We start from the raw sequence: 24,790 nt of genomic DNA on the forward strand, positions 1-24,790 counted from the left end.
ACCATACAGTAACAGGATGGCTTTTCTGTCCTCCTGTTGGATAATAGTTCCCATTGTCTTTCCACCTTACTTTGGATTCAGTTCTGGGGGCACAGCGCTTGCCCCAAAGTCTTGTCATTGCCTAGTTGTGCGCCAGTTCAGAGACTGAAGCAGCAATGGATCAATATTTGATGTATGAGGGTTTCATTAACTAGAGTGGCCTGCTCTTCTTTTTGTGTGTAGAGCTTGTCTGAAAAGAGTTCTTCTTCCCTCTGCCTACTCATTTGGGGCAGAAGTCATTATGGGTCTCCTTTAGTTCCCCTTCTGAGTCTCAGGCACCAAATACAGTGTGAGAACTGGTAGCTCAGCCTTGTTAAAGAGCCTTTTGCAACGTTGATACAGCCACCTTTCTTTGAAGTGTCATCTACTGGGCATTTACCCCTTGGCAAATCTCTGCAGTGTTCGTTCATTTTAATAGGTTTGTATCCTGATTCTTCCTCCCCAAGGGCCTTAGTTTGCCTACCCATGGTTTAAAGCATACAACATTTTGTAAACTATTGGATGAGGAATGGGCTTTTCTGGAGTCGCTTATGCCAAGGGAAGTGCCAACCTTTCATGGGTATTCTCTTCTCTGATTCTCCCTCTTCTGTTGATTGATCTGGCTTATACCTCTCCTGAGCACCTCCCTCTTCTCTCTCTGCTGCTTGCTATCATGGAGAGATTTTTTTTCTCAGAAACGATGGCTCATTTTTTCACAAGCGGGGAGTTGCCTCTGTGTGTGTAAAAAAAAAAAAATCACACATATTTTACTTTGGGTGCTGGTTGTCAGGGTCCTGAACCCTCTTAGTTTGTGGGCCAATTATTTTGCTTTGCTCTACTGTGGGTAAGAAGCAATAGAACTGGAGCCACATGCTAAGGGAATTACTTGGTTTGTTTTGTTCCTGTGCTAATAGATCCTAAAGCTTATCAAACTATTATGAAATGGGATTTCCGTAAACTTTCACTTTCCAGCAGTCTAGCATTTAGCTGCCAGAAGGAACATTATGTTGAACTTTCGATAGATGAGAAAGCTAGAGTCGTGTGTTTCCAGAAGTACTGGGGAGAACTTCCAGAGGGATAGATGTGATACATAAAAAACCCAAGAGTCTTCTGGCACCTTAAAGACTAATTGGAGGAGGGCATTCTCCCCCTTTTTGATGCACCTTACAGGCAAACAAACTTTGTTAAGATATGTTTTTATGGGCTTCATCAGATGCTTTGAGTGCGATCCTTGGTTGTTGAGTATATTCACTTATGAGTTTAAAGACAGGAAACGTAAATTTGAAATTAAATGGTAATATAATGCAGTCTGTGATAATTCAGTTAGATATTAAATCTGCAGCAGCCGTAATTGATAATCTTAGTGTTGTTGATTAAATTAACACCTGTGGAGGGAGAAGAAATCATTGTTTCCATTTGTTGCCCCCCTCCCGGAAACCCATGTCCTCACTGTGGAAAGATGTGTGGATCCAGAATTGGCCTCCACAGTCACTTATGGACTCATTGTTAAGACTGTGTTCATGGAAGACCATCTTACTCAGCTACGAGTGATCGCCGAAGAAGATGATTTTTATATGAGCAATTCCAGGTGATTAGGAGATCCAGAAAAAGAATAGTGAGGTTGAGTTTTAGTGGAAACGTATCAGATGAATATGGAAGCTTTTCTGTGTTCTCCTTTTTAAGACAGGGGACCCATGCTATTAGCTGTCTAATGTAAGCTTGTTCTTGAAGCGTTTGGCAGACAGCGCTAGCACCTGTGCACTTTCTTGCTGCCACGTCCTCCGCAGCTGGGATGTGCACCTGTGCTTGTGGAGATAAGCTTGCCAGTTCCCGTTGTGCCTTGTTTCAGCTGCTGTTCAGCTTGGTGCTGCAGGGATTCTGGCCCCATTGAAGAAGCTCTTTACGAGCCTCTTGATACATAAGGGAGCCAGTTGTGGAATCAGAAGAAAAAACACGAGGATGTAATGAATCCTGTTTGCTGGACTGTCTGTTTCATTCTCCATGAGTTCTCACAGAAGAAATTGCACACTTATCACCTAACTGGCCTTTTATGGATTCCCCATTAGTCAGGTTCGCCACACTCCTGCCAATCTTTCCTCTTAAACTCTGGCCATCTCAGGTTTCCCTGTGTCTTCCAGAAACAGAGTCATGTCTCTTGCCTGCTCCGCAGGTTCCAAGTAGGGCTCCCAGTTCTCGACAAGAGTGCTAATCTGATACTGCTTTGCACATCCTAGGAGAAGCAGCAATAGCACCACCTTTGCCAGTGAGACTTCTCTTGCCCTGTGCAGCTGATTAGATTGGATTAGAAGTTCAAGGTGGACTGGAATGTGTTTGAACTTGAGGCTTGCGCCAGACAAGTTTTCTCTGAGACTGTGTAATAAGAGATGCAAGGAAGAAGAGTTCAAACTGAGTTTATTTGCAGAAGCACAAAAAGGATGGACCTCTCTGCAGCTTTTTGTGTCTCACCATAACCACCAACGCAGGATAAAACACGATCTGTTTTAAGACAAAAATAGTTTTGTGGAAAGCATAATGCTGTGTCAATTCTGTGACACATCAAACATTGTTTGTACTCCCTTGTGCAGACAGCAGACATGGTTTGGATTTTATGCATTACTTTTAATACATCGCCATAACTTGTTCTGTAAACTTTTGGCTTCATACTGTGTTAAAGAAAATGACTTTTAAAAAGCATGTAGAAGAGGCTGATGTGCTGCTTTGGGGACAGGTGTGTAAACCAGGCTTGCCATGATCCCCAGCAAATTAAAAGACAGCCAATAGCCCTGTCGAAGGGAAATAGCCAGTCACTGTCTGTCTTGTCCAAGTTTGTGAGGCTGACCTTTCTGTTCTCATGGGGGCTAAAAACCTTTTAAGAGAACAGCTGAGAATTCACCAGCAGTTGCCAGGGCCTCACAGCAGCAACCAGTCTCAGCCTTTTTTGCTTTTGAAACCTTTGTAATTGGGATCCAACTGGCCAGTGCCTTCCTGCTCAGGTGGAACCAGCTTCGGAGAAAAGGGTCTTACACCTAGAGAAGTGGTCTTGAACTGCACCTACCAGCAAGATCCACATGGTGCTGCTCCCGATCCTCCTTTTTCTAGCGGGCCGGGAATCGCGCCGACTCCTTACTCTGCAACTCTTACCCTGCTGCTTCCTTGCACTTTCCATGCACATCTATGCACACATGCGTCTTTGGCACCTGCATGCGTTACATTTTCGTGCACCTTCCTTTTATGTGCTGGCCGTTGCATAGCAACCACTGGCTCACAAGATGCTTAGAGCTGTAATAATGCAGCCGGATAAAACCGACCTAAAAATACCCCTTGCCCAAACCTCTCCTGGGCAGCTGGGAGGAGTGGCCGGGGAGGAGCCAGGGGGGGCACCTTGGAAAAAGTTCCCAAACTGAATTGCCCTCTAAGTGGCTTTGTGCGTCTCTCGTCAGCTGTCCAGCGCAGCGGGAACAGTAACAGTTTCCTGGCAGGGAGCTGGGATTGGCTGGGCTCGGTGCGTGGGAGTCTCTGCTGCTCCTTCTGCTCCAGCTGGACTGGGGATCCCTCTCCTGCTGTGTCTCTTCCCTCCCCGCCCCCCTGCACTGTCTGGAAGAGGGGGGAAGTGGAGGCTGCTGCTTCGGAAGCCATTTGGTGCTGAGAAAGTGGGCACCCAGATGTTCTGGCCTCTGCACCCCACCTTGTGCTTGGTTCTAACCTGCTAGGCCTTTCTCACCTGCCCAAGGGCAGCACCCCCTGCCCAGTCTTGAGAGGGCGTTGCCTCAAGGGCATCATCATGGGCACTGTCAGTGAGCTCTGTGCCTCCAGTTTCCAAGCCTTCCTCTTCCCCTCCACCTTGGTAGCCACCAAGCCAGGTAGGTGCTTTATATTTTGCCTCTCCTCTCTATGTCCAGGAGTGTCTTGTGCTGATGCTGGAAGAAATGAGGTGCTGGAAGTTGGGGTGTGTGCAGTATGTATATTGTCTGTGGTGGTGCCAGGATTAGTCATCCTCTCCTATGCCCTGTCCCTTGCAAGCGAAGCCACAACAGGTATATTGCACTGGTGTCCCTCTAATTGAAGGCTGCTGGTGAAAGGGGCAGGGGCCACAGCTTCAGTGCCTTTAGCTATGATGTTGCTTTCCTCTTGCTGAGATTTGGTGCACCATCGTTCAGCCAAAGTGTAACCTTATCCGCTGGAGCTCAAAAAAACACACAGGTGACTGAATTGCTTTGGAATGAGGAGCTTGGAAGAATCCATCCTGCTGATTCCTTGGCTCAGGAACCAGTCTAACCTCTGTTGTACGGTGGAAGGAAGAGGTGGCAATTGGCTCACAGCCTTGTGTTTGGTTACAATAAGGCTGAACCCAGTTCTGTGTTTTAATCCCCATGGCAATCTGTATTTGAGTCTGAGTATGTGAGGAAACAAACTCCAGTCCATTTCACAGGCAACCTGCTCTGCTAGTCGTAGAATCATAGGATTGTGGAATTGGAAGGGACAATGAGGACCATCTGGTCCAACCCCCTGAAATGTGATACCTCAAGGACTGGCTCTCTCTATGTGAACCTACCCAAACCCTGAGATCATCCTCTGAGGCCCTACAAGTGGTCCGGGGGGTCTCAACATGAGAACGGGCCTTTTTTTGTAGTGGCTCCCCATTTGTGGAATGCTCTCCCTAGGGAGGTTTGCCTGGTGCCTTCATTATGTACCTGTAGACGCCAGGCAAAAACATTCTTCTTCAACCAGACTTTGGCTGATTATACCCTTTTAAATGTGTTTGTGGGAAGAGGTGGAGGGAGGAGGGTTTTAGTTGTTGCTGTTGTCGTCTTCTATTTATTATGTATTTTGTGTTTTTATCTTGTATTTTTATGTTGTAAACCATCCTGAGATCTACAGATGAAGGGTGGTATACAGATTTAATAAATAAGTAAAATAAAATAAATATTTTGCCCAACATGGGCCACAACCCTGAATTTAAGAGTCCCATGCTCTACTCATGGAGATGTTGTCCTGGTGTCTGCACATTTTCTGAAAGAGTCACTTGTGCTAACTTGATACATGTTGAGGTGTGTGTGTTTTCCACATATTCTTGTGAAGATTTCTTTTTTATTATCTGAAGTTTTCTAAAGTGCGTGAGAGCAGATCATTATTTTGCTGATGCCTAGCAATGGGGTTGTGGCTGTGACCTCTTTTTGACCTCCCTAGAGGAAGAGCATATGCTATAGTTGTCGTAGTTGTTGAAGTTGCATTTATATCCCGCCCTACCTCAAGGTGGTTTACGTGGTTCATTTTCCCCTCTCTATTTTATCCTTACAATAACCCTGTGAGGTAGGACAGACTGTAACTGACCCAAGGTCATCCAGCAAACTTCATAGCTGAGTTTGGATTTGAACCCTGTTCTCCCAGCTCTAACCACTGCATCACCTGTAATAGGTCACAAACTCCACACAGCCAGTTTGGTGTCTGCATTGTGGAGTATGATGAATGGAAAGGACTGTGTTACACAAAGGCGGCTGCTGAGGCCTTAGGCCAATTCCATTCTCAACCCCATTTTCACATTAAAAAACACACACCCTATGAGCTGCCTTACTGGAGGAAGAACCTGACTAAGGCAGCTTACAGTAAAATCTATTCCGTACAGTAAAATAGCAAAACAAACTGAACAGAGCCAGCAGCAAAATCGGGTAACCCTGGGAAGGGGTTTGAGGGATGTGTGTGTTTCTAGACCTGCATACTGAATGCAACGGTCATGCAACTGTTAAACCAACTACAGTTTTCACCAGTATGGAAAACTGACAATGGGCAAAATTTCACCTGTGGAATGAATGTCTGCCTGTTGCACAGAGCCTCTACTAAAGAAAGATTAGCAAGCTTACTATGTATGGGCACTTGATGAGACGGGCTTGTTTTCTGTCTCTTCTTCCTTGCTGTGTGACAACAGGATGGGTGGAGGGTACTGATTTGTCTGATGAGGGTTTGTGGTTTTAGGTTGGCGGAGAGGCTGGCAGGCCAGATAGAATGATCCAGGATTAAAGCCACTTCGCAGTATGAGACTGTTGGTTCAGGTACAGAGAGAATATAGCAGCCTTAGCACTGAAGCCTGTAACATTGAGTTCTCCGGTTCATTGGCTCAGCCCCAGGTTCTGTTATTCCTTGCATTCTGGTATTGAAAGTTTTGCTGTAGAGTACTTGGACCCAGGGAGTAGTTCGTGTGAGTTCAGTCTAGAGATCTGCAGCTGTAAAGGACAACTAATAGAGTACATTGGTACCTCGGATTAAGTACTTAATTCGTTCCAAAGGTCTGTTCTTAACCTGAAACTGTTCTTAACCTGAAGCACCACTTTAGCTAATGGGGCCTCCTGCTGCCACTGTGCCGCCAGAGCACGATTTCTGTTCTCATCCTGAAGCAAAGTTCTTAACCCGAGGTACTATTTCTGGGTTAGCGGAGTCTGTAACCTGAAGCGTATGTAAACTGAATCGTATGTAACCTGAGGTACCACTGTATCTGGTATCTTCCCAACAATTTTCAGAACCTGATTTTCCCCTTTTAAAAAGAGAATAAGTTTCTGCCCCCTAGTATTTATGAAAGGCAGTGTGAATACATGGATGGATTCTTCATAAAACCTAGCCAGGGAATGTGGCTGTTTCAGACCTTTCCCATCACCCCAGTCCTTGTTATTTATTGGGTCAACAAATCTAGTTTCGCTGTTTCCCTTGTTCAGTCTGACATAGGGTTGGTAGACTGGTCAGTGGATTGCCTATTTATTTGACCATTGTCATATATGTTTGAATATTCCATGAAGGCAAGAATACCACTGCTTAGGTGGCAGATTTGCATTTTATTTCATTATGGGTTTCACTTCTTGATGAGGACTGCTTACCTCTGTAGTGGTCAAAGGCAAGCCTAGCAACATAGAAAACCTTTTCCTACCAACCCCCTGCTACAATTGCAGCTATCTCCAAACAGGAATGCAAGTTGTTTTCATTGGCAAAGTTTGTTATTTTAATTGCATTGTAAAACAGAACAAACAGCAATTGTAAGCTGACCCTGGAGTTTTAGGATAAAAAAATGAAGAATAATCTTTCATTGACTTGTTCACATGTATAGAAACCATACTTTGCATTAATTCATTAGCAGCCTAACTTTTTGGGGGTGGGTAGTTCAAAAACACAGAGTCAAAAATCCTTGGTAGTCTGCTGCATGTCACTTAGACCAACCAGTAGATCCCAGTTTAGCTTCTGTCTAGTACTGCTCCAGATGCTGTCCACCTGCAACTTCCACCAGACTCAGGCAACATGGCAGTGGTCAGGAATGATGGGAGTTGCAGTCCAGCATTGTCTGGGTGGGCATCATGTTTATTCTGCCTCAGAACTTGGGGTTTTGGTTAAAGATTTTGAGGCTTATTTTTAGCAAAACAAACCAAGGTGAAATTGCCTGGTCTAGAAGATACCATATGTGGTTGTGCAGAACAGGGTATTGATTCCTGTTGCTTCACAGTGAATTTCCTGAAATACAAAATGTGGAAAGTGAAATCTCATACTAGATTAGTGACTAAAGCATGGTGGATGAGCTTGTAAAGCCATGCAGAACTCTACAGGTGAGGAAGACAGCTAAATTGTGGAGGGCAGAAAGCTTGGGGTCTAGTTGCCTTTTTCTTCTTCTGCCTTATGAAGTATCCTGTGCAAAAAGGCATACACCTCTACTCCCACAAAAAGATAGATCCATTCTTCTTAGGCATTCTTTTGTAGGACCAAAGTATCAACAGCTGCCTGGATTTCTACCATGCAGCCTGGCAGTAGGATAGATACTGCAGAGTAATGGCTGGCAGCATGCAAGCTCTTGCCAAACTGGGAGAGGAATTCTGCCATCGCCCAGTGGCTTACAAACAGGGCACAGCTGCAGTTTGTCATGAAGTATGTGAGGGGGAACCCAAGGGGCTGGTTGTGTTGTTCTCCCCACCTCTTCAGACGTTGGGGAGAGCCGTTTCCCATATGGCTGCTAGCTCCATCCCCAACAGTCAAACAGAAGGGGACTCTGCCTTGGCAGGAGCTGGGAGGGGGAAACGGAAGCCAGATGGTGTCCATGGAAACGAGGCCTGTACTCTGCCCAGCCAGGTGGCTCCAGGCAAAGCATGGCTGGGGCTGTTGTTATGCCTCAGCTGTGAGTGAAGAGGAGTGGGGTGATGGGCCCTGTGTGTGTCTGCCTCTTAAAAGTGAGGAATTGGTTGCACTTCTGCAAAAGTAATGGGCCTGGCAGACTTAGAAATGGAGTCCCTTTCCTGGCAGCACTGAAGTGTTGCCGTATCTGATGCAGCAATGAGAGTCAACTGTCATTAGGAAAACAGGATGTGGTCGCAAAAGCAGCTGAGACCAGGAACTTCTTGTGGTGCCTTGAACCCGTTTGTGCCTGGCAACTTGGAGGAGACGGGCAAAAGTTTGTTGACAGCCGGATCTTGTCAGACGCTATTTAAACTAGAGGAGCACTCCAAAGTTTCTTAATCTAGGAACAACTTTACAAAAACCATTGTACCCTCTCTCCCTAGCTAGACCAGGTCTTTCAGCTCAAATGCCACATTCCCCCAGGGGCAGGCTGCATGCTGGTAGTAGGCAGGAACAGAGGCGGATGTGGGCATCTCTAGAGGCAAACCTGAGTAGGGCTGTGGATGCGAATTATCCCTTTGTATGGGAATCTGCGCTAAAGCCGGAGGTTTTTATGCACAGGTATCTCTGGCCATGCTAGTATTACCACAGTGGAGGACAGCTTCCAGTCAGGCAAAATCACTCCAGGCTGATTTAGAGCACGGGTCTCAAACTGTGACCTTTGAATCACTGGTGGTCTGTGAGCTTCATCCAAGTGGTCTGCAGCATTTCTGTGGATTTGCTGTTGAAGATGGCAATTGGCAAGTCCATCGCGTTAAATACTCCTATTGATGTTTAACAGCTTTTTTATTGCTCCTTTTATTATAATATTGTATTTTATTGCATTGCAATTTGAATTCTATGAAATGCAGTAAAATACAGTGTGTAAGAAATAAAAGAAGCAATAGAAATACAATTGCTGCAGCAGACAGGAAAGTCAGTAAGTGGGCCACCAAGACCCCCGTATCCTGTGTGGGATATAAATAGGGAACCACTGCTGCAGAGTGTGGCCAGTGACATGTGTGGTCTGGAGAGAAACTTGAGGGATGGATAAAGAGGCCCAGAAAGCCGCATTTGTCCCCCTCCACTGTGGACTGAAATACTCCCACACCTCCTCTAGGCATACAGATGAGGTCCCCAACTGCACCATACATTTAAAGCAGAATCATACCACTTTATACAGCTGTGGCTTCCCCCAAGAATCCTGGGAACTGTAGTTAGTTGAGGGTGCTGAGAGTTGTTAAGAGAGCCCTATTCCCCTTACAGAGCTACAGTCCTCAGAGTAGTGGTTTAACAGGCAATCCCTCTTCCCAGGGAACCAAAAGGTTTATTCATTAACTTCTGATTCGATTCTTGAACTGCCTGGGAGCAACTTTTTGAATGGCTCTGCACCTGTGTATGATTTCCTCAGCCACAGTTTGACCACTTCTGGTTTGCAACTGAGTTCGGGGAGGTGTGTGTCTTACAAAGCTTCGTTCCAGCCAGCCCTATCGTGTGGAGTGAACTGGATGAAGTTTTTGGGCAGATTGGGAATGTGAAGATGTGTGAATAAATCAGCAATGATGGAGAAGACTTGGAGCATCACCATGTCCCTCCTTTCTAAGGCCCTCAGGGAGAAAATGCGTTACTGTGTGTTGGGAATCTATGCATTTGCTTGACTTACTAATTGGCACTCTATTGAGCCAGGGCTTTCCCACCTATTTTCTTAGTCTGGGTGCCCTCCTGTCTGCCTTTGGGCAGCTGTCTGGGTATGATGCTTTCTTTTAAAATGTAAAATCTGGGACTTGCCCAGCAAAAATTGCAGGGTGATTTTACAGTGATTCACATATGTGCTCAGACACAGCTTGCAGAAGCCCTAGAGTGCAAGGAGTAAGCTGCAGTCATATAGTTACTGGACCATAAATGTGTGTAATTGCTTTTTGCAGTCTGGGGTAGAGGTAGTAGCAGAGAGATTATTTGTAATGGTTCATGAGTTTGTTTTCAGGAAGGAGTTCTCACTGCAGTCCTTTACTGGCTTGATGGGTTAAAAGACAAATGTGGCCTCCGCTTGGGCCAATGCCTTTTTATTATCAGTAGAGGGCAGCACATGGCCAGCTCTTATCTGTGCTCTTCTGTTACACACTTCACCACATCTTACAGTACATTTTCGCTGCTGAAAAAGTGTGCATGCAAATACATGCTTCATTGGGGGGGGGTGTGAGTGAACTGAAAAGCATTAAAAAGTGTGTATTTTACACAACAGTGTGAATTTTACACATAAAGTGCTCACAAAAATGTGTGCAAATGTGTCCAACAGACCTATGAATGCCAGTGAGGCCTAAACTGGATGGAATTAGCTGCCCTTTACTTTGGCTTAGCTTTGAATGGCAAGTTACTAGCCATTCTGCAAGGCAATGGTTCCTGATTTCCATGGACCACTTGAAATTGGTTGAGGGTCTTGGGTAGACCACTTCAAGGTTTTTCTACCTGTTGTAGCAATTGTAATGTGCTGTGCTAGATTCTGTCATGTCACATGTTCATTCCCAGTAATGTTCTTATCCTCGCAATCGTCTGTACTGTAATGCTTTTGTGCTTTTGTTTGAAAAGAACATATATATATATATATATATATATATGCTTTCGTAGATTTTCACGGGTACAGGAATGCAGGTTTTGGTGTCCTCGGGTGTCTTCCCGTGTAAAAGTTGGGGTGTCTAGGCGACGTTTCGACGAGGTCTCACTCGTCATCTAGATGACGAGTGAGACCTCGTCGAAACGTCGCCTAGACACCCCAACTTTTACACGGGAAGACACCCGAGGACACCAAAACCTGCATATATATATATATATATATATATATATGCTTTCGTAGATTTTCACGGGTACAGGAATGCAGGTTTTGGTGTCCTCGGGTGTCTTCCCGTGTAAAAGTTGGGGTGTCTAGGCGACGTTTCGACGAGGTCTCACTCGTCATCTTCAGGCTGGTGCTTTCGGCTTCTTGTTACTGGAACTTTCGTAGATTTTCACGGGTACAGGAATGCAGGTTTTGGTGTCCTCGGGTGTCTTCCCGTGTAAAAGTTGGGGTGTCTAGGCGACGTTTCGACGAGGTCTCACTCGTCATCTTCAGGCTGGTGCTTTCGGCTTCTTGTTACTGGAACAGATGAAGCCAATAAAATCAGACTTGAAGTCACCAACATCCTCTGCTCCAGCAAACCACCCAGAAGCAATTTACACAAAGAAGAACAGAAAGCACTCACCAACCTGAGGAAAGACAACAACATAATCATTCTCCCAGCAGACAAAGGTAATGCCACAGTGGTGATGAACACATCGGACTACCAAGCAAAACTATCAAAGCTACTCCAAGATCCTGCCTACAAACCTATAAAAACAGATCCCACCACCTATCTGGAAAAAACCACCAAATCCAAAATAAAAGCCTCTCCTATCAGTGAAGAAATCCAGCTAAGAATCATCCCCAGAGAAAAATCATCCAGATGCCCCAAACTCTACGGCCTCCCCAAGATACACAAAGAAGGAACACCACTCAGACCAATAGTCAGCTCCATAGGCTCACCTCTACAAAATCTCGCTAAATTTCTCGCCAAGCAACTTCAGCCCTATGCAGAATCCATCTCTTCACACGTACCAAACTCCTTCCAGTTCATAGAAACAATAAAGAAGCAAAACCTACATCCTAATGACCTACTTGTGAGCTTCGATGTTGTATCTCTCTTCACACAAGTGCCCATTAATGAAGCCTTGACAGCTATTCAAAACAAATACAATCCCCCCGAATACATCTTGGACCTGACCAACCACTGCCTAACCAACACGTACTTCATCCACAATGGACAAAGATACAAACAGATAGAAGGAGCACCTATGGGATCACCCCTCTCACCGGTCATCGCAAACCTGTACATGGAACACTTTGAAACCAATGCTTTAGACAAGTCAGAACACAAACCCAAACTTTGGCTCAGATATGTTGACGACACCTTTGTAATTTGGCCACACGGGAAGGAAAAACTGGATAGCTTCCTCACACATCTCAACAACTTACACCCCAAAATACAATTCACTATGGAAATAGAAGCCAACAACCAACTTCCCTTCCTTGACGTCCTAATCTACAAAAAACCTGATGGCTCCCTAGGACACACTATCTACCGGAAAAAAACACACACCAACCGCTACTTACATGCACAATCACACCACCACCCTGCACAAATAAACTCCGTAGCCAAGACTCTCATCTCCAGAACCAAACGCCTGGCTGACAAAGACCACTTGACAACTGAGTTACAGAATCTCTCAAATGTGTTAATTGCCAATGGATACCAGCAAAACAGGATTACGAAGCTAATCCAAAAGGAAACACCCCCCAAAAACCAAGACACAGAAGAAAACAATGGCATGGCCCTCCTTCCTTATATCAAGGGCACTACAGATAAAATTAGCAAAATCCTCCATAAACACAATATCAAAACAGCCTTTTGCACCAACCAAAAAATAGCCAATATCCTCAGAAACCCCAAGGATAAAATCCAGTTGGAAAACCAAGGGATCTATGAAATACCCTGCAAAGTCTGCCCAGCCACGTACATTGGACAAACAAACAGACGAATAAATGCACGTATCGCAGAACACAAGAATGCCGTCAAAAAAGAAGAAAAAACTTCCTCTCTTTTCCAACACATGAAAGAAACAGGACACGAAATTAATTTTGCAGATTCCAAATTGCTCTTTAACACGGAACATCACCACAAGAGAATAATCATGGAAGCCATCGAGATAGAGAAACACCCTCACAACATGAACAAGCGTGACGACACATCCCGCTTGCCAGACATCTGGAAATTAGCCCTCCCCACAAAAACTGACACCAGATCCAGAGGCACACAGAACGCCAACACCAATCAACCACACCAGACCCAAACCCAGACCCTCTCCACAGATGAATTACTGACACCATCCAGTAGCCAATCCATGGGGGCACCTCCGGATGCTGCACCCCCCTGCAATCCCTACACAGATCTGGCTGACACAAGCCACAAAACCACAGCTCGCCCCTATACACGAAGCCAAGCCAAAGCACAACTAAGTGCAATACAGCCATCTTCTCAGGAAAACTCTTCACAAAGTTCAAGAGGTCAAGACACAAAGACTTTAGCAACTAATCCACACCTAATGACCCACCTAAGTGGTACTCAGGATATCACTCAAGAAATCACTCAAGGTATCTCTCAAGTAATTAAGGAACAAAAGAAGAAAAGGCACACTAGCCTGGGAACTTCCTCTCTGCCCAGAACATTGGAGGCTAGACACCACACCCCCTCTACAGTATTTATAGGAACTCAAACATTGAGATCCCGCTCAGTTCCAGTAACAAGAAGCCGAAAGCACCAGCCTGAAGATGACGAGTGAGACCTCGTCGAAACGTCGCCTAGACACCCCAACTTTTACACGGGAAGACACCCGAGGACACCAAAACCTGCATATATATATATATATATATATATATATATATATATATATATATATATATAATGTGCTGTCCTGGATGCTGCATGGTTTTTAATTATATTTTTATTGCTCCTTTCATTTCTTATGTATTGTATTTTACAGCATTTTGAAGAATTCAAATTGTAATACAATAGAACGCAACGTAAAAATAAAAGAAGCAGTAAAAATACAATTTGAAATCTGTCAGAATATTTTATATGATGGATTTGCTGCCTCCCATCCCCAGACACAGTGCAGACTACCTGAACGAAGCTCACGAACTTCAGTTAGGGAGCCCCTGTTTTGAATAAATGTCATTCAAAACAAAACACCACATGCCACAAATGAAGAATAGTTACCATGCTGGGGCATGTTGAATTTTTTAAAGTTTCAAATTCCAAAAGTGAGGGGTGCTAAAAAATTGTAACATGACCTGAGGATTCAAAAGCTGTTTTCAGGAAAGACTGGGCCTGTGGATGGTAGACTCCTGGTAGACTAAAAGCATTTATAACATGCTTTTCTTCACTGCATTAATAACACACTTTTTCAAGGTGGCACACTTTGTGGTTCTTCTCTCCTCTGCCAGCAAGCTTCAAAGGTCTGCGCAGAAATTTCAGCCAGTCTTTTCTTAGCCCTAGTCTTGACACAGTAGACCACACTGGCTCTGCACTCAAATGTACGTAATAGTTTGTGATTCCCCACCCTTTGCTGCAGGCTTGGGAGGGGTTCTTTCTGCTATCCCACCCCACACAGATCATGCCAGCTAGTGTTTACATCCCACAAGCTGTAGTTTCCTCCTTGCCTCCAGAGCATGAGGGGGTTAACGGCCCTCCGGAGGCTGTGGGATCAGCACAGGAACAGGGCGTTGCTGGTTATCTCAGTTACCGCCAGGCCAGGACTGTGATGACGCCTATCCTCCAAGGCAAGGGCCGCCCATTGGCTGGGACAAGACTTGACTCATTCCAGGAAGCCGCAGCCAGACAGCAAGTCAGACTCAGGTGTCTACCCAGCCGAACAGCACGTAACTGTGGAACGGACAGAGACAGTGGTCTGCAACATCTCTCTGCTGCTGGCAGCATGGTGCTCAGGATGGAGAACGGTGAGAGTGGCGCAGGGTGGGGAACTCCCGGGCCCCCTCTTTGGGTGGTTGGGTGAGTTGTGTTTAGTGGTGGCGACCACTAAAGGCTTCATTTGTGGGGAGCCATGGTGAAGTTGGATGTTGTACAGAAGTACGCACCTTCCTCTTCCATTAAACCTTTTAAATTTGAGCTCTTTCCCAACCTGCATCTGTATTGGAATTGTTTCTAAATAAGTTTTTGTTGTTTTGTCTCTCATCGTGTGCTCCTCTGGGAGTGAGTCCGGAATATAAATTTAATAAATATATAAACATGGGGTGAGTTCTTCAGAATGTGGCCTTCCATGTCGCAGTGATAACTGACTAGTGTTCTGATCAGTGCTGTTTTTCTAGAAAAAGGGGTGCCGGAACTCACCAGGAACACCTCCCTCCTTCTCTTGGAATGGCAATGGCCCTCACCTGAGAGGTGCTGGAACTGAGTTCTGGCGAGTTAATAATAATAATAATGGTTCTGATAATACTAGTGAGAGTTGAAGAGTGCTTTGAGCTCCTGGCTCACTAGGAGCACATCCCATGAAGATATCCTGCCCTGGGGGGCAGGGGGGGGGAATTTGCACTGGAATATGGGACAAGCAGTTACAGTAAGCAAAGCCAGGTAGGTTTACTCCTGTAGGGCCACTGCTGTGGCCTAGATATTTGAGGGTTTTTTTGTGTGTTTTTTTTTTGGTGAAGTGCCCTATTCCTGCTCTCAGCCAGGAGAGGCCCAGTCTCGCTGTACTTGAAAAGCAGGAGTTTCTGTTGGCAGCGCCCTGAGCGGCATGCTCCGGCATGTGTCTCTCCCAAAATACCTCTCCTGCCCTTTTCAGTTCCGCTTCAGCCCTTGGGCACCAGGGAGGATGCTGGCAGAAAAGCACGTGGATTTAATGAGACAACAGGCTGCTTCCTACGCATTTAGGGCAGGGCTTCTCTACTTTCTCTGGGCACCACCTTGAGAGCAAGAGTGTTTAACCTGGCTGTCCCTGAGCCACATGTGGATCCAGATGAGTGGGAAACATGTTTGGAGAGAAGGTTGAACATGTTGACCAGTCATTCATTCTCTCTCTCTCTCTCTCTCACACACACACACACACACGACCAATCAGATACAGGTGGCCACCATTTTGTGTGTGTCTGATTGATGCACGACAGCTGACATGGGCGCTGCTTTTGGCCCCAGAAGAGGGCAGAATGAGCTTACGCACAACCGCTGATGCGCACAATGACCTGGACACAACCCCCGCACAAATGGGGCGTTCCTTGTATTGTCAAATAATTGTCAAGTGTGTTTTTAAAAGACCTTTAACTTTGAGAATGAAATCCACCAAAGCTTTAAAAATAAACAAGTACAGCCAGGGAATATCCAGGTGAGACCTGGAGAGACTCTTGTTTGAAACCCTGGAGAAACCCAGTCACTGTAAATACTTCTAAGCCAGGTAGACCAATGTTCCTGCTTGATAGAAGGCATCTTCCTATGTCCTAATGAAGTGGTCAATTAACCAGTCAGTTATAATGTTTTCCTGGTCAACTGATGATGCTCAAACTTGGCCCTCCAGCTGTTTTGGGACTACAATTTCCATCATCCCTGACCACTGGTATGCTAGGGATGATGGGAGTTGTAGTCCCAAAACAGCTGGAGGGCAGAGTTTGGCCTTGCCTGCCTTAGAGTGACCATGAGCACTGGGAAATAGTTTCCTTCTAAGCTTGGAGCTCAACATAACTCTGAGCCCATGCAAGTCCAAAGAAGAAATCCTTTCCCAGCATGGGACTGAGTTTGCTCACTTGTTTCTATTGCAACACTATCAGTGTTCTTCCAGCTTAGTCTTGTGGCTTCTCTCCTATCCCAAACTTTCTCCCTTGAGTAATTCAGTCTGGATTTTTGACATCATCAGATAAGGGCTCTTCCAGCAGAGCATGGAATTTTTTTTATGAAATAGAGCTTTTTTGGTTTATCAAAGGGTGGGCCACTTATTTGGTGTGGCTGTGGTGTCTAGAAGTGCAATTTAGAACCAAATCAATCAATCTTGGAACAGCAACATGCATTTCCACCTTTGCTGGCCAGCTTGCTGATGGCAAGGGGTCTCTGCCTGCGTTCTGTGCAATGTGGAGCCTCCCTCACTTCTGGCTTAGTCGTTTTAGTCGTTCGTTACCTTGACAGCTGCTCTCCATGTAGCATGGCGCTTTAGGACTCTGGTTTCCTCTTGGGGTGCATTTACCTGGCCATGCACTCTCTTCCCACGCTGCCTGAAACTGACGAGACCAGTGTGCACTCAATGATGGGTGAAAGGCAGCGGTCCCAAACATTGCGGCAGTGTCTCTTGTATTAACATCAGCAGTGCTTTTGTCTTCTCTGCAGTGAAGAGTGAGCATTGAGGATTTGCCCAATAGCCATTGGGATTTGTGGTTCTACTGAATCAAGGCACTTAGGAATGACTAGTTTTCTACATTTCATTTACCCTTAAAACAACAACCACAATGCAAATTATAGTCCAGTAAGCAAAGGCCTTTCTTATAATGGGTCTTTTACTGGTCACAGAGTCTGTTTCACAATCTGCGGCAAAGATCCTAACTTGCACTTTCTAAGCCCCTAGCCCTTATTAAATGCTGACTTTTTGCTTTCAAGACCCATGTGAGTTTACCTTGGGCATTGGTTTAAAGAACTCTTTGCATCTGATGGCCTCTATAAGTACCTTTTTTTGGTGATTATGAATCCCATCAGTTCTCTTTGTTGGAGCTTTTACAGTGATGCTGCCAGCAGTGTTTAGTCCTTGGCGTTGCAGAAGCTCACCTGAAGCCTACAGATCTGGCATATTTGTTGAGCTGCAAGGTTACATGTCCATGTGTGATTTGTGAGGATGTTTAGTGCCACCCACAATGTGAAACATCTGATAACTTTATGTGCTGCCACTGCTTTAGACTTCCCACAGAGGATGTAGTCTTCTTGCCTGAGAATATGGTGTTACTTGCTTGTGGAGCCTTTGAGTGGGATTCATTTAATGAGCCCCATCAGCAGAAGCCCTGCACAATAACTTTTGCTTGAGCAATGGGGCTTTCCTTCCTTTCCTCCCCCCCTGCCCCCGTCCCCTGAAATTGGCTCAGGGGAGCAAGAAAACCCCTGGAACAGCACACAGGGGGAGGAGAAGGGGGAATGATTCCACCTGGCAAGCTAAAATGCTTGCCCAGATGTTGCATGAGTGGTATTCAATGCTAGCCCTATTCAGAGTAGACCCATTACACTTAATGGGCATGACTAACATAGGTTTGTTAATTTTAAAGGGTTTACTCTGAGTAGTTGACTTAGTTGAACATAATCCTTTATCTCTGTTAGCAAAGAGCCCAAGTGTAATGTTGGGCAAGTGTGGGCATCATGTCATGAAGCTGGTGCTGAGTAGCATCTGTGATTACAGGGAGAAGGATATAAATCCCTCTCTGCCATGATAGGATTTCTGTGGGTGGAATCTCACAGTTGCTTACCATGAACCAGTTGCCAAAACCCTTGAAGCCAGGAGGCAAATGTGGCACATGGATTCCCTGTGGTGCCTACTATGGGTTTTTGTGTGTGCATAAGGGTGTGTGTGCAACACCCTGTTTCGGTTTTGGAACAAGTTATCCCTCCTCCTCAGAACATACTGTGTTGCTTTTTGGTGCCAAGCACATTATCTGCAAGGAGCCACACAGGAATCGTTAGTAAAACACCCTTGTCTTCTGTAGTCAGGGTTGCTCCTTCCTTGCGAGCAAATTTACTGTGCAACTTAAAATGGCAGGCTGCAGAACATCCCACTGCATGGATCTGTTCCCCCAAAATGTGTGTCATTTGCAGCCTTCATCTTAATGTCTGCTTAAGCTTTGCTAAGAAGTGAACCTCTCTTCAGCTTCCCAGTAACAGTACCCAGAAATGGAGCGCTCATTGAAGGAACCTGCCTTGAGGAGAACATCTGGAGCAAACATACCTGTTGAGAGGTGCACTATAGAAAGGGCTTGTCTCTATGCCTTGTGGTGTGCAGTTCTCTCACCCTCACAAGCTCTGCTGTTGTAAGGGATAGATACTGAGTTTGGGGGGAAGTCCTTAATGGACTGCCTTGCCTTGCTTCTTGTGGCGAATGCCAGAGGATAACTGGCTCTTGTGGCCTTAAATTAGCTTGTCCAACCTGGTGCCACCCAGATCATTTGGACTAGAACTCCCATCAGCCGCAGCCAACATCTGAGTGGGGGAAGCTGCTGGAAATTTACAGGATAACTTGTGGGGTGCCATCTTATCCTTGCTCCCAGTCTGTGATGTGAGTTTAACTACCTTGACTCCACTGAGTCTTATGGTGTCAAGGAAATAATTTCTTATGAGGGACCAGAGTAAGAGCAGGGAGAGAGACTTAGGGTGTCAAGTCAAGCTTCCATTACCCTGCAGGCACCTGATGATGTAACAGGGAGAGTAATCCTAAGGGTTAAATTTCTTGCGCACACATGCAGGAAACTGATGGTATCTGGAATTTCTCGTAACCCCAGCCACTGCCTTTAGTGCACACAAGGTTGCCTGGGATTGGACACTTGGCATTCATGACTCCTGTTCTATAGTTTCACTGCCTTAGGGCAGGAGAGTTCCCTACCCTCACTTGACTTTGTGTGGATGAGGGGAGAGCATGGAATTTCTGTTGCATGTTTGTTTCCCTTATAAACCTATCAGTGTGTGTGGTGGTTTACAGAGTACAAGAAGACAAGGCCTTTGTCTCAAGGATCCTACAATTAAAAAAAAGAGAGAGCGAGGATACAAGAGAAGGGGAGGCAGGGGGTAAACAGGGAAAATAATGTAGAGCTGTACATTTCACTTGCTACAGGTTTAACTGCGGCACACCCACATTAAATATGTTGATTATGGCATTCAAGTTGTGATACAATAAAATGCAATATAAGAAATAAAAGAAGCAATAGAAATGCAGTTAAAAATCATACAGCATCTAGCACAGTGCATCGCAGTTGTTACAATAGGCAGAAAAATCATTGTGGTTCACTGAGACCCATGGCAATTTCCCTTTGGTCCTTGAGGGTGGAGAGTAGTGCCAGATTACCAAATAGGCAGATTAAGCCCCAGCCTATGGGCCCTGCGACAACAGATCAAAATAATACTGATTTGATCTTGAAAGAAGATTACAAAAAAATCTCGGGAGATAATTTGAGAGGGAGCCTCCACAGGGTTTAATCTGGCACTGGTAGAGAGAAGTTTGGGAAGCACTGGACTGCATCACACTGACTGGTGGCGGCTCTCCAGGATTTCAGATAGCAGTCTTTTCCCAGCCTGCCGGAAGATGCCAGGCTTTGAACCTGGGTCCTTCTACATGCAATGTAGTTGTTCTACCACTGAGCCTTGTCTTTTCCTTTGGTGTGCTGGTAAAAATACCGTGTTCTCTGTGATGAGCTGCAGGATACAAATGGCTTGCCATGTGGTGAGTTTAAAGGGGCAGCCACAACACTGCTCTGTGGAATTGGCCACATGTTCCTCTTGCTTGTTCGCCATTGTTGCCTGCTGTTGTGGGCTGCCTTGTGGATCTTGCCATGCATCAGTGGAATGACAAAGTGTCATTGACAAGGACACTGGTTCTTGAAGACGCTGTCATATCTTGTTAGCTAAGTTGTATTTATGTAGACGTGATTTGGGGAGTGGGATGAATCAAACCTTGTTTTCAAGGTTTGTGGGAGGGATGCCCTTGTAGGCAGTGGGGGGGAGAAGTGCTTGTTATGAAGAGGCGGCACAAGGGGGTGGGTCTGTGTGTGGTTTTTAAACTTCCTGGATTAGGTTGAAGATATTTTGGATTTCAGTCCAGGGCTTCATGGGAGAAATCAAAGGAACAAAAAAACCTTTCAGGGTTCAGAACCTGAATCTGCAACTAGGATTAGGAAAGAGATTCAAGCCATGCCAGAAGCAGAAGAGACGGATACTTGTATGTAGGTCTGGTGTCACAACAGGGTGGAACTGATCTTGGGAACATAATCTGAATGCATTGCATCTTGGGACATTTTGCTCTTAGGGCATTTAGGAGGAGAAGAGGCCTTTTGAGAAATTGCTCCACTGAGGTACTCCATACCCATTTGCTGGGGAGTAAGACTTACTGAACTTTGCAGTACTTAACTTCTGAACACACATGCATAGGTTTGTGCTGTTGCTGTGAGCTTAGGATAATGGAGATTTAGCATCTGCTAGAGAAGCTTGTGCTGGGAGAGCCCGAAGGAAGTGCTAGCTTAGATGCACCAAACCAGGCCTTAGAAGAAGTGGCATAAAAGTGAGGGATGTGTCAGAAGGACCCCCGAGCTCTCATACTTTGCTTGAAGAAGCTCCTCTAGAGGAAGGATGGGGAAATGGTGACTCTCCAGATGTTGATGGACTGCAACTCCCTTTGGACCCCACCAGTCACACATCATTGCTTCTCCACTGCTGCTCCAAAGAGTTTGGTCTGAAATGGAGGAGAAAATGGAAAAGTGGAACAAATCTAATGGGACTGCCAGTGCTGAATTCTAATGGGGCTTTCTCAAAGTGGAACTCTATTACTAGTGAGTGTGTAGGGTTGGCTTTCTAGCTCACTAAGCTGCAGGAAAGTACTGAATTTGAAAACACATGGGTAAGTATCAAAGTGCATGGAAGTTATTTTCTTGCAGTTAGAATCCGAAGAGTTTAGCACAGCATTCTAAATCTTTTGGGGGCATAAACACCACCCCTGAATGCTCCGCCCCACAATCAGTTTTCCAGATGCAGTGCTGTCGTTCTCTATTTTGAAAAATGTGACTTACAACCTTACTTTGGTGCTATGTTTCCTAGAATGAACAGAATAGGAGTTAATATTTGGCAACTTTTCAAACACAGCAACTCCAGGTCAACATGTTGTTGTTTTTCCATCAGTAAATATAATGCTATATTCTGCCTGATCTTCTGAATGAATGAGTACATCAGTCAAAGGTATGGAACTACATATCAGAGTCACAAAACGCTTTTGAAAAGATTAGCAGAAGCTATGCAAAATCACAAGAAAATAAGCATGTGACTATAGCTAAATATAATGAAGTGGCCATGAATGTGAAATTAAAAAAACAAACAAACTAAAATGCCACACAGCTGAACCCACATTTACCTGGGATGAAGGGTCTTTCCCCTTAGTTCGCAACCCCCTCTAAAAAGTCAATGCCCCCTCTGAAAATTCACCCCCCATTTCAGTCCATATCCTTGCAGACTCTCATAAGCAAGATTAGGGCATTAGGGTGTGTCATTTTAGGGGGTGAAACTTACTGCAAATTTCAGTGGGGGAGCGTTCCTTAAAAATATGGTTTCGTGTATGAGGAATTCAAATCTACTATTTTTGTGATCGGGCAACATTTAGCTTGTTAAGTCTACATTTGATGAAGAAGCACATGAACTGCTTTTGGAAAACCAAATAATTTTAATTTTATCTTATTTAAATATTAGGTAATGCTTAATAATAATAAATTTAATATAATAGTATTATTGATATTAATATTATTACTTGGCAATCAGTTTAATGATTTCTACGCAGTTTTACATGCATTTACTTACCAAGCAGAACTAAATTATATTAAATTAACCAAAATATGTTTTGAATTCCCAAATCATGTTACAACTTTTTAGCATCTCCACCTGAAACTTGAAAAATTAAACATGTCCTACTAAGACATGGGGAATTGTGAGGATTAAGAAGAAAGGGATGTTGTTGTGGAGGAGCATCTTTTCCTTCAAACAGGCAGTGGATGATGATGGTACACTGGTCCCCTTCTGGCATGGAGAAGAGCAGTTGTGCTGCTGGGCGGGCAGGGCTTTGAAAGAGAACACCTATAAAGTGTTAATGAATTACAAAGATTTTCACAAGTACTAAGGAAACCACCTGGTATAATTAAGAATGGGAATGATAAAATACCTGGCTGTGTAGCACATTTAACAAGTCGCTACCACAAAAGCAGATTGGATGTCTGATCAGCAGAAAACGTGCCCAAAACTTCAGAGAAGGCATCTCTCATTAAGGCAGAATGCAAGGCGAGGAAGTAATGTTGTCTGGTATAAAAGCACATACTATGAAGGATGAAGGTAGGAACAAGTAATGCAGGGGCATCCTTTAAATAGAATGAAAATTAAAGCAGATAATAATAATAATAATAATAATAATAATAATAATAATAATTAATAATAATATATTTATTGTCATTGCCCCCTCTCGGGGACAACGAAATTACTTGGCTGCTCCATCCACCCAGGTAGGGCACTCCACACAAAATCGAAACAACTATAAAAACACTAATTAAAACAATACAATATAATACAGCAAGGAAGATTAGATGACTTTCAAAGTCCAGGCTTCCCATTCAGGGCTGAGATCGCTCTGGAGAAGAAGCTGTTCTTAAGACGGCTCATTCTTGTCTTCATCGTCCTGTATCTCCGTCCCGACGGCATGAGCTTGATGAAGTTGATGCAACCTTAAATTTACAAAACTTAACAAGAAATAAGTTTAGCTTAAATAACCTTAATTTATAGGAAACTAAGATCAGATTTCACCATGCCATGGGTAAAAGCTGAATTCTTCAATATTTAAGTCTGTGGTATCAGAAACCTGTGTGTGTGTGTGTGTGTGTGTGTGTGTGTGCGCGCGCGCCTGAGATTAAACACCTATTCAGCTGCATTAAACTATGAGAGTGTGCATGTTGTGATGCAGGAGTGCTGCCTTTGTTTCTGGCATGCTTGACACTGAGAGAAACAACGAATTGCTTCTGAGTGAGGCGCTAAGAATAACACCTGTGTGGCTGCAACTTTAGCATCTGTTTTAGGGTCCTGAGAAGACGAGAAAGGCAGTAAGGGAAAAAGACGCATCTTCCTTAGAGGCTGAACAGCATTTCCTCCTTGAGCATGTAATTCTGCTAGAAGCTCGTAATATCACACCCAGATATGTGTGTGTGTGTGTGTGTGTGTGTGTGTAACTGCTTCTGAAAGAACCAGCGTGTCTGATACTTATATTTCCATGTATTTGCTGCTTGCTCCCACTTCGTGTGCAAATGTCCTGCACACATGCCCTCCCTGTGCTGCAGCCTGGACAGGCAGGGGTTAACCCCCAGGCCTCGGCAGGTGGGCGGGGTTCCAAAGCTGTCATCCTCCATGGAAGGCAGCACGAGCAGAGGAGCTCAGCTGAGCAGAATGAGAGGAGGCCGAGACACAGCCCCTTCTCCTTGACAGGGCTGGGCTCCCCAGCACATGGGCTACTAGTGCACTGATGGTGTGTCACAGGGCTTACTTTGACAGTGGGCAGAAAGAGCTGGGCGGCAGCCTGGGGTAAGTCTCTCCCCCTCCTCTCCCGCTCTCACCCTGTGTATTATGTTTGCAAAGGGGAATTCTCTGCTCTGTTTGCCCCCCCCCCCCCCGTCTTGTGTGCTGCCTGGTCCCTCATGGCTGCATTTGGTGCCATGTGCCAGTGCCTTTTCCATGCCGAGCACCATGTGCCTGGCCTTTCTGTCATAGCCATGCCTGGTGCTGCACTCCTTTCTGCCCCGTCCACCAGCATGCTGTGCTTCCCCTGCCTGCCCGTTTTCTGGCTCCCCAGCAGATTATTCCAGGCATGGAGGGGAGGGGGAAGGCACTGTGTGTTGTTGCTCCTGCCTTCCTTTGGGCTCATGTTTATGCGCAGACTGGATTTTCCCAAAGTGTCTGCAGGAGAGGAGGGAAGAGAGAGTTTTCACCAGGGTGGGGATGTCATGTTTCTGCTCCGGGGCTGTTGAAGTTAAGGGCCCCTAACTGGTGTACAGAAAGGTGTACAGAAGTGGCTGATATTGGGTGGGGGTAGATACCACCACCATCATCCTCATTATGGGCTGCCATTGCCCTGCTCAGAGAGTAGATAGGACTAAGAAAGGGGAAAGGCTGCTTAGAGTGGTGGCTGTCAAAGGGGGGGGCAGTCTATGTTGGCAACCAGCCAAGTGTGTGAATTGGTGGGTGGGCATTAAGAGCCCAAGGGGCAAGCAGCTGGGTCAAGCAGCCGGTGGGCCTGGAAAAATGAAGAAATTGGAAGCTCAAGCTGG

At 45.2% G+C, this 24,790-nt stretch overlaps 2 protein-coding genes across 5 annotated transcripts in view; one reads left to right on the top strand and one right to left on the bottom strand.

The window, feature by feature from the left end:
• The window catches only part of LOC310839179 (autocrine proliferation repressor protein A-like), a 223,622-nt gene that overhangs the window by 64,581 nt on the left and 134,251 nt on the right, over window positions 1–24,790 (bottom strand). The window lies entirely within an intron of this gene.
• Window positions 1–24,790, top strand: part of CYTH1 (cytohesin 1) — a 60,206-nt gene that overhangs the window by 10,933 nt on the left and 24,483 nt on the right. The window contains exon 1 of one of the 4 annotated variants that reach the window (XM_083727624.1): window positions 3,552–3,878. The exons of 1 other annotated variant lie outside the window; for it this stretch is intronic. In XM_083727624.1, coding sequence (XP_083583750.1) covers window positions 3,800–3,878 — 79 coding nt within the window. In that variant the 5' untranslated portion in view covers window positions 3,552–3,799. Of the gene's footprint in view, window positions 1–3,551; window positions 3,879–14,303; window positions 14,726–23,888; window positions 24,048–24,790 lie in introns of those variants that run through there. 2 more of the 4 variants (XM_083727623.1, XM_083727626.1) reach the window with 2 other exon arrangements.

This window comes from Podarcis gaigeae, assembly GCF_964106915.1.
Source record: "Podarcis gaigeae genome assembly, chromosome: 2".
Taxonomy (NCBI): Eukaryota; Metazoa; Chordata; class Lepidosauria; order Squamata; family Lacertidae; genus Podarcis; species Podarcis gaigeae.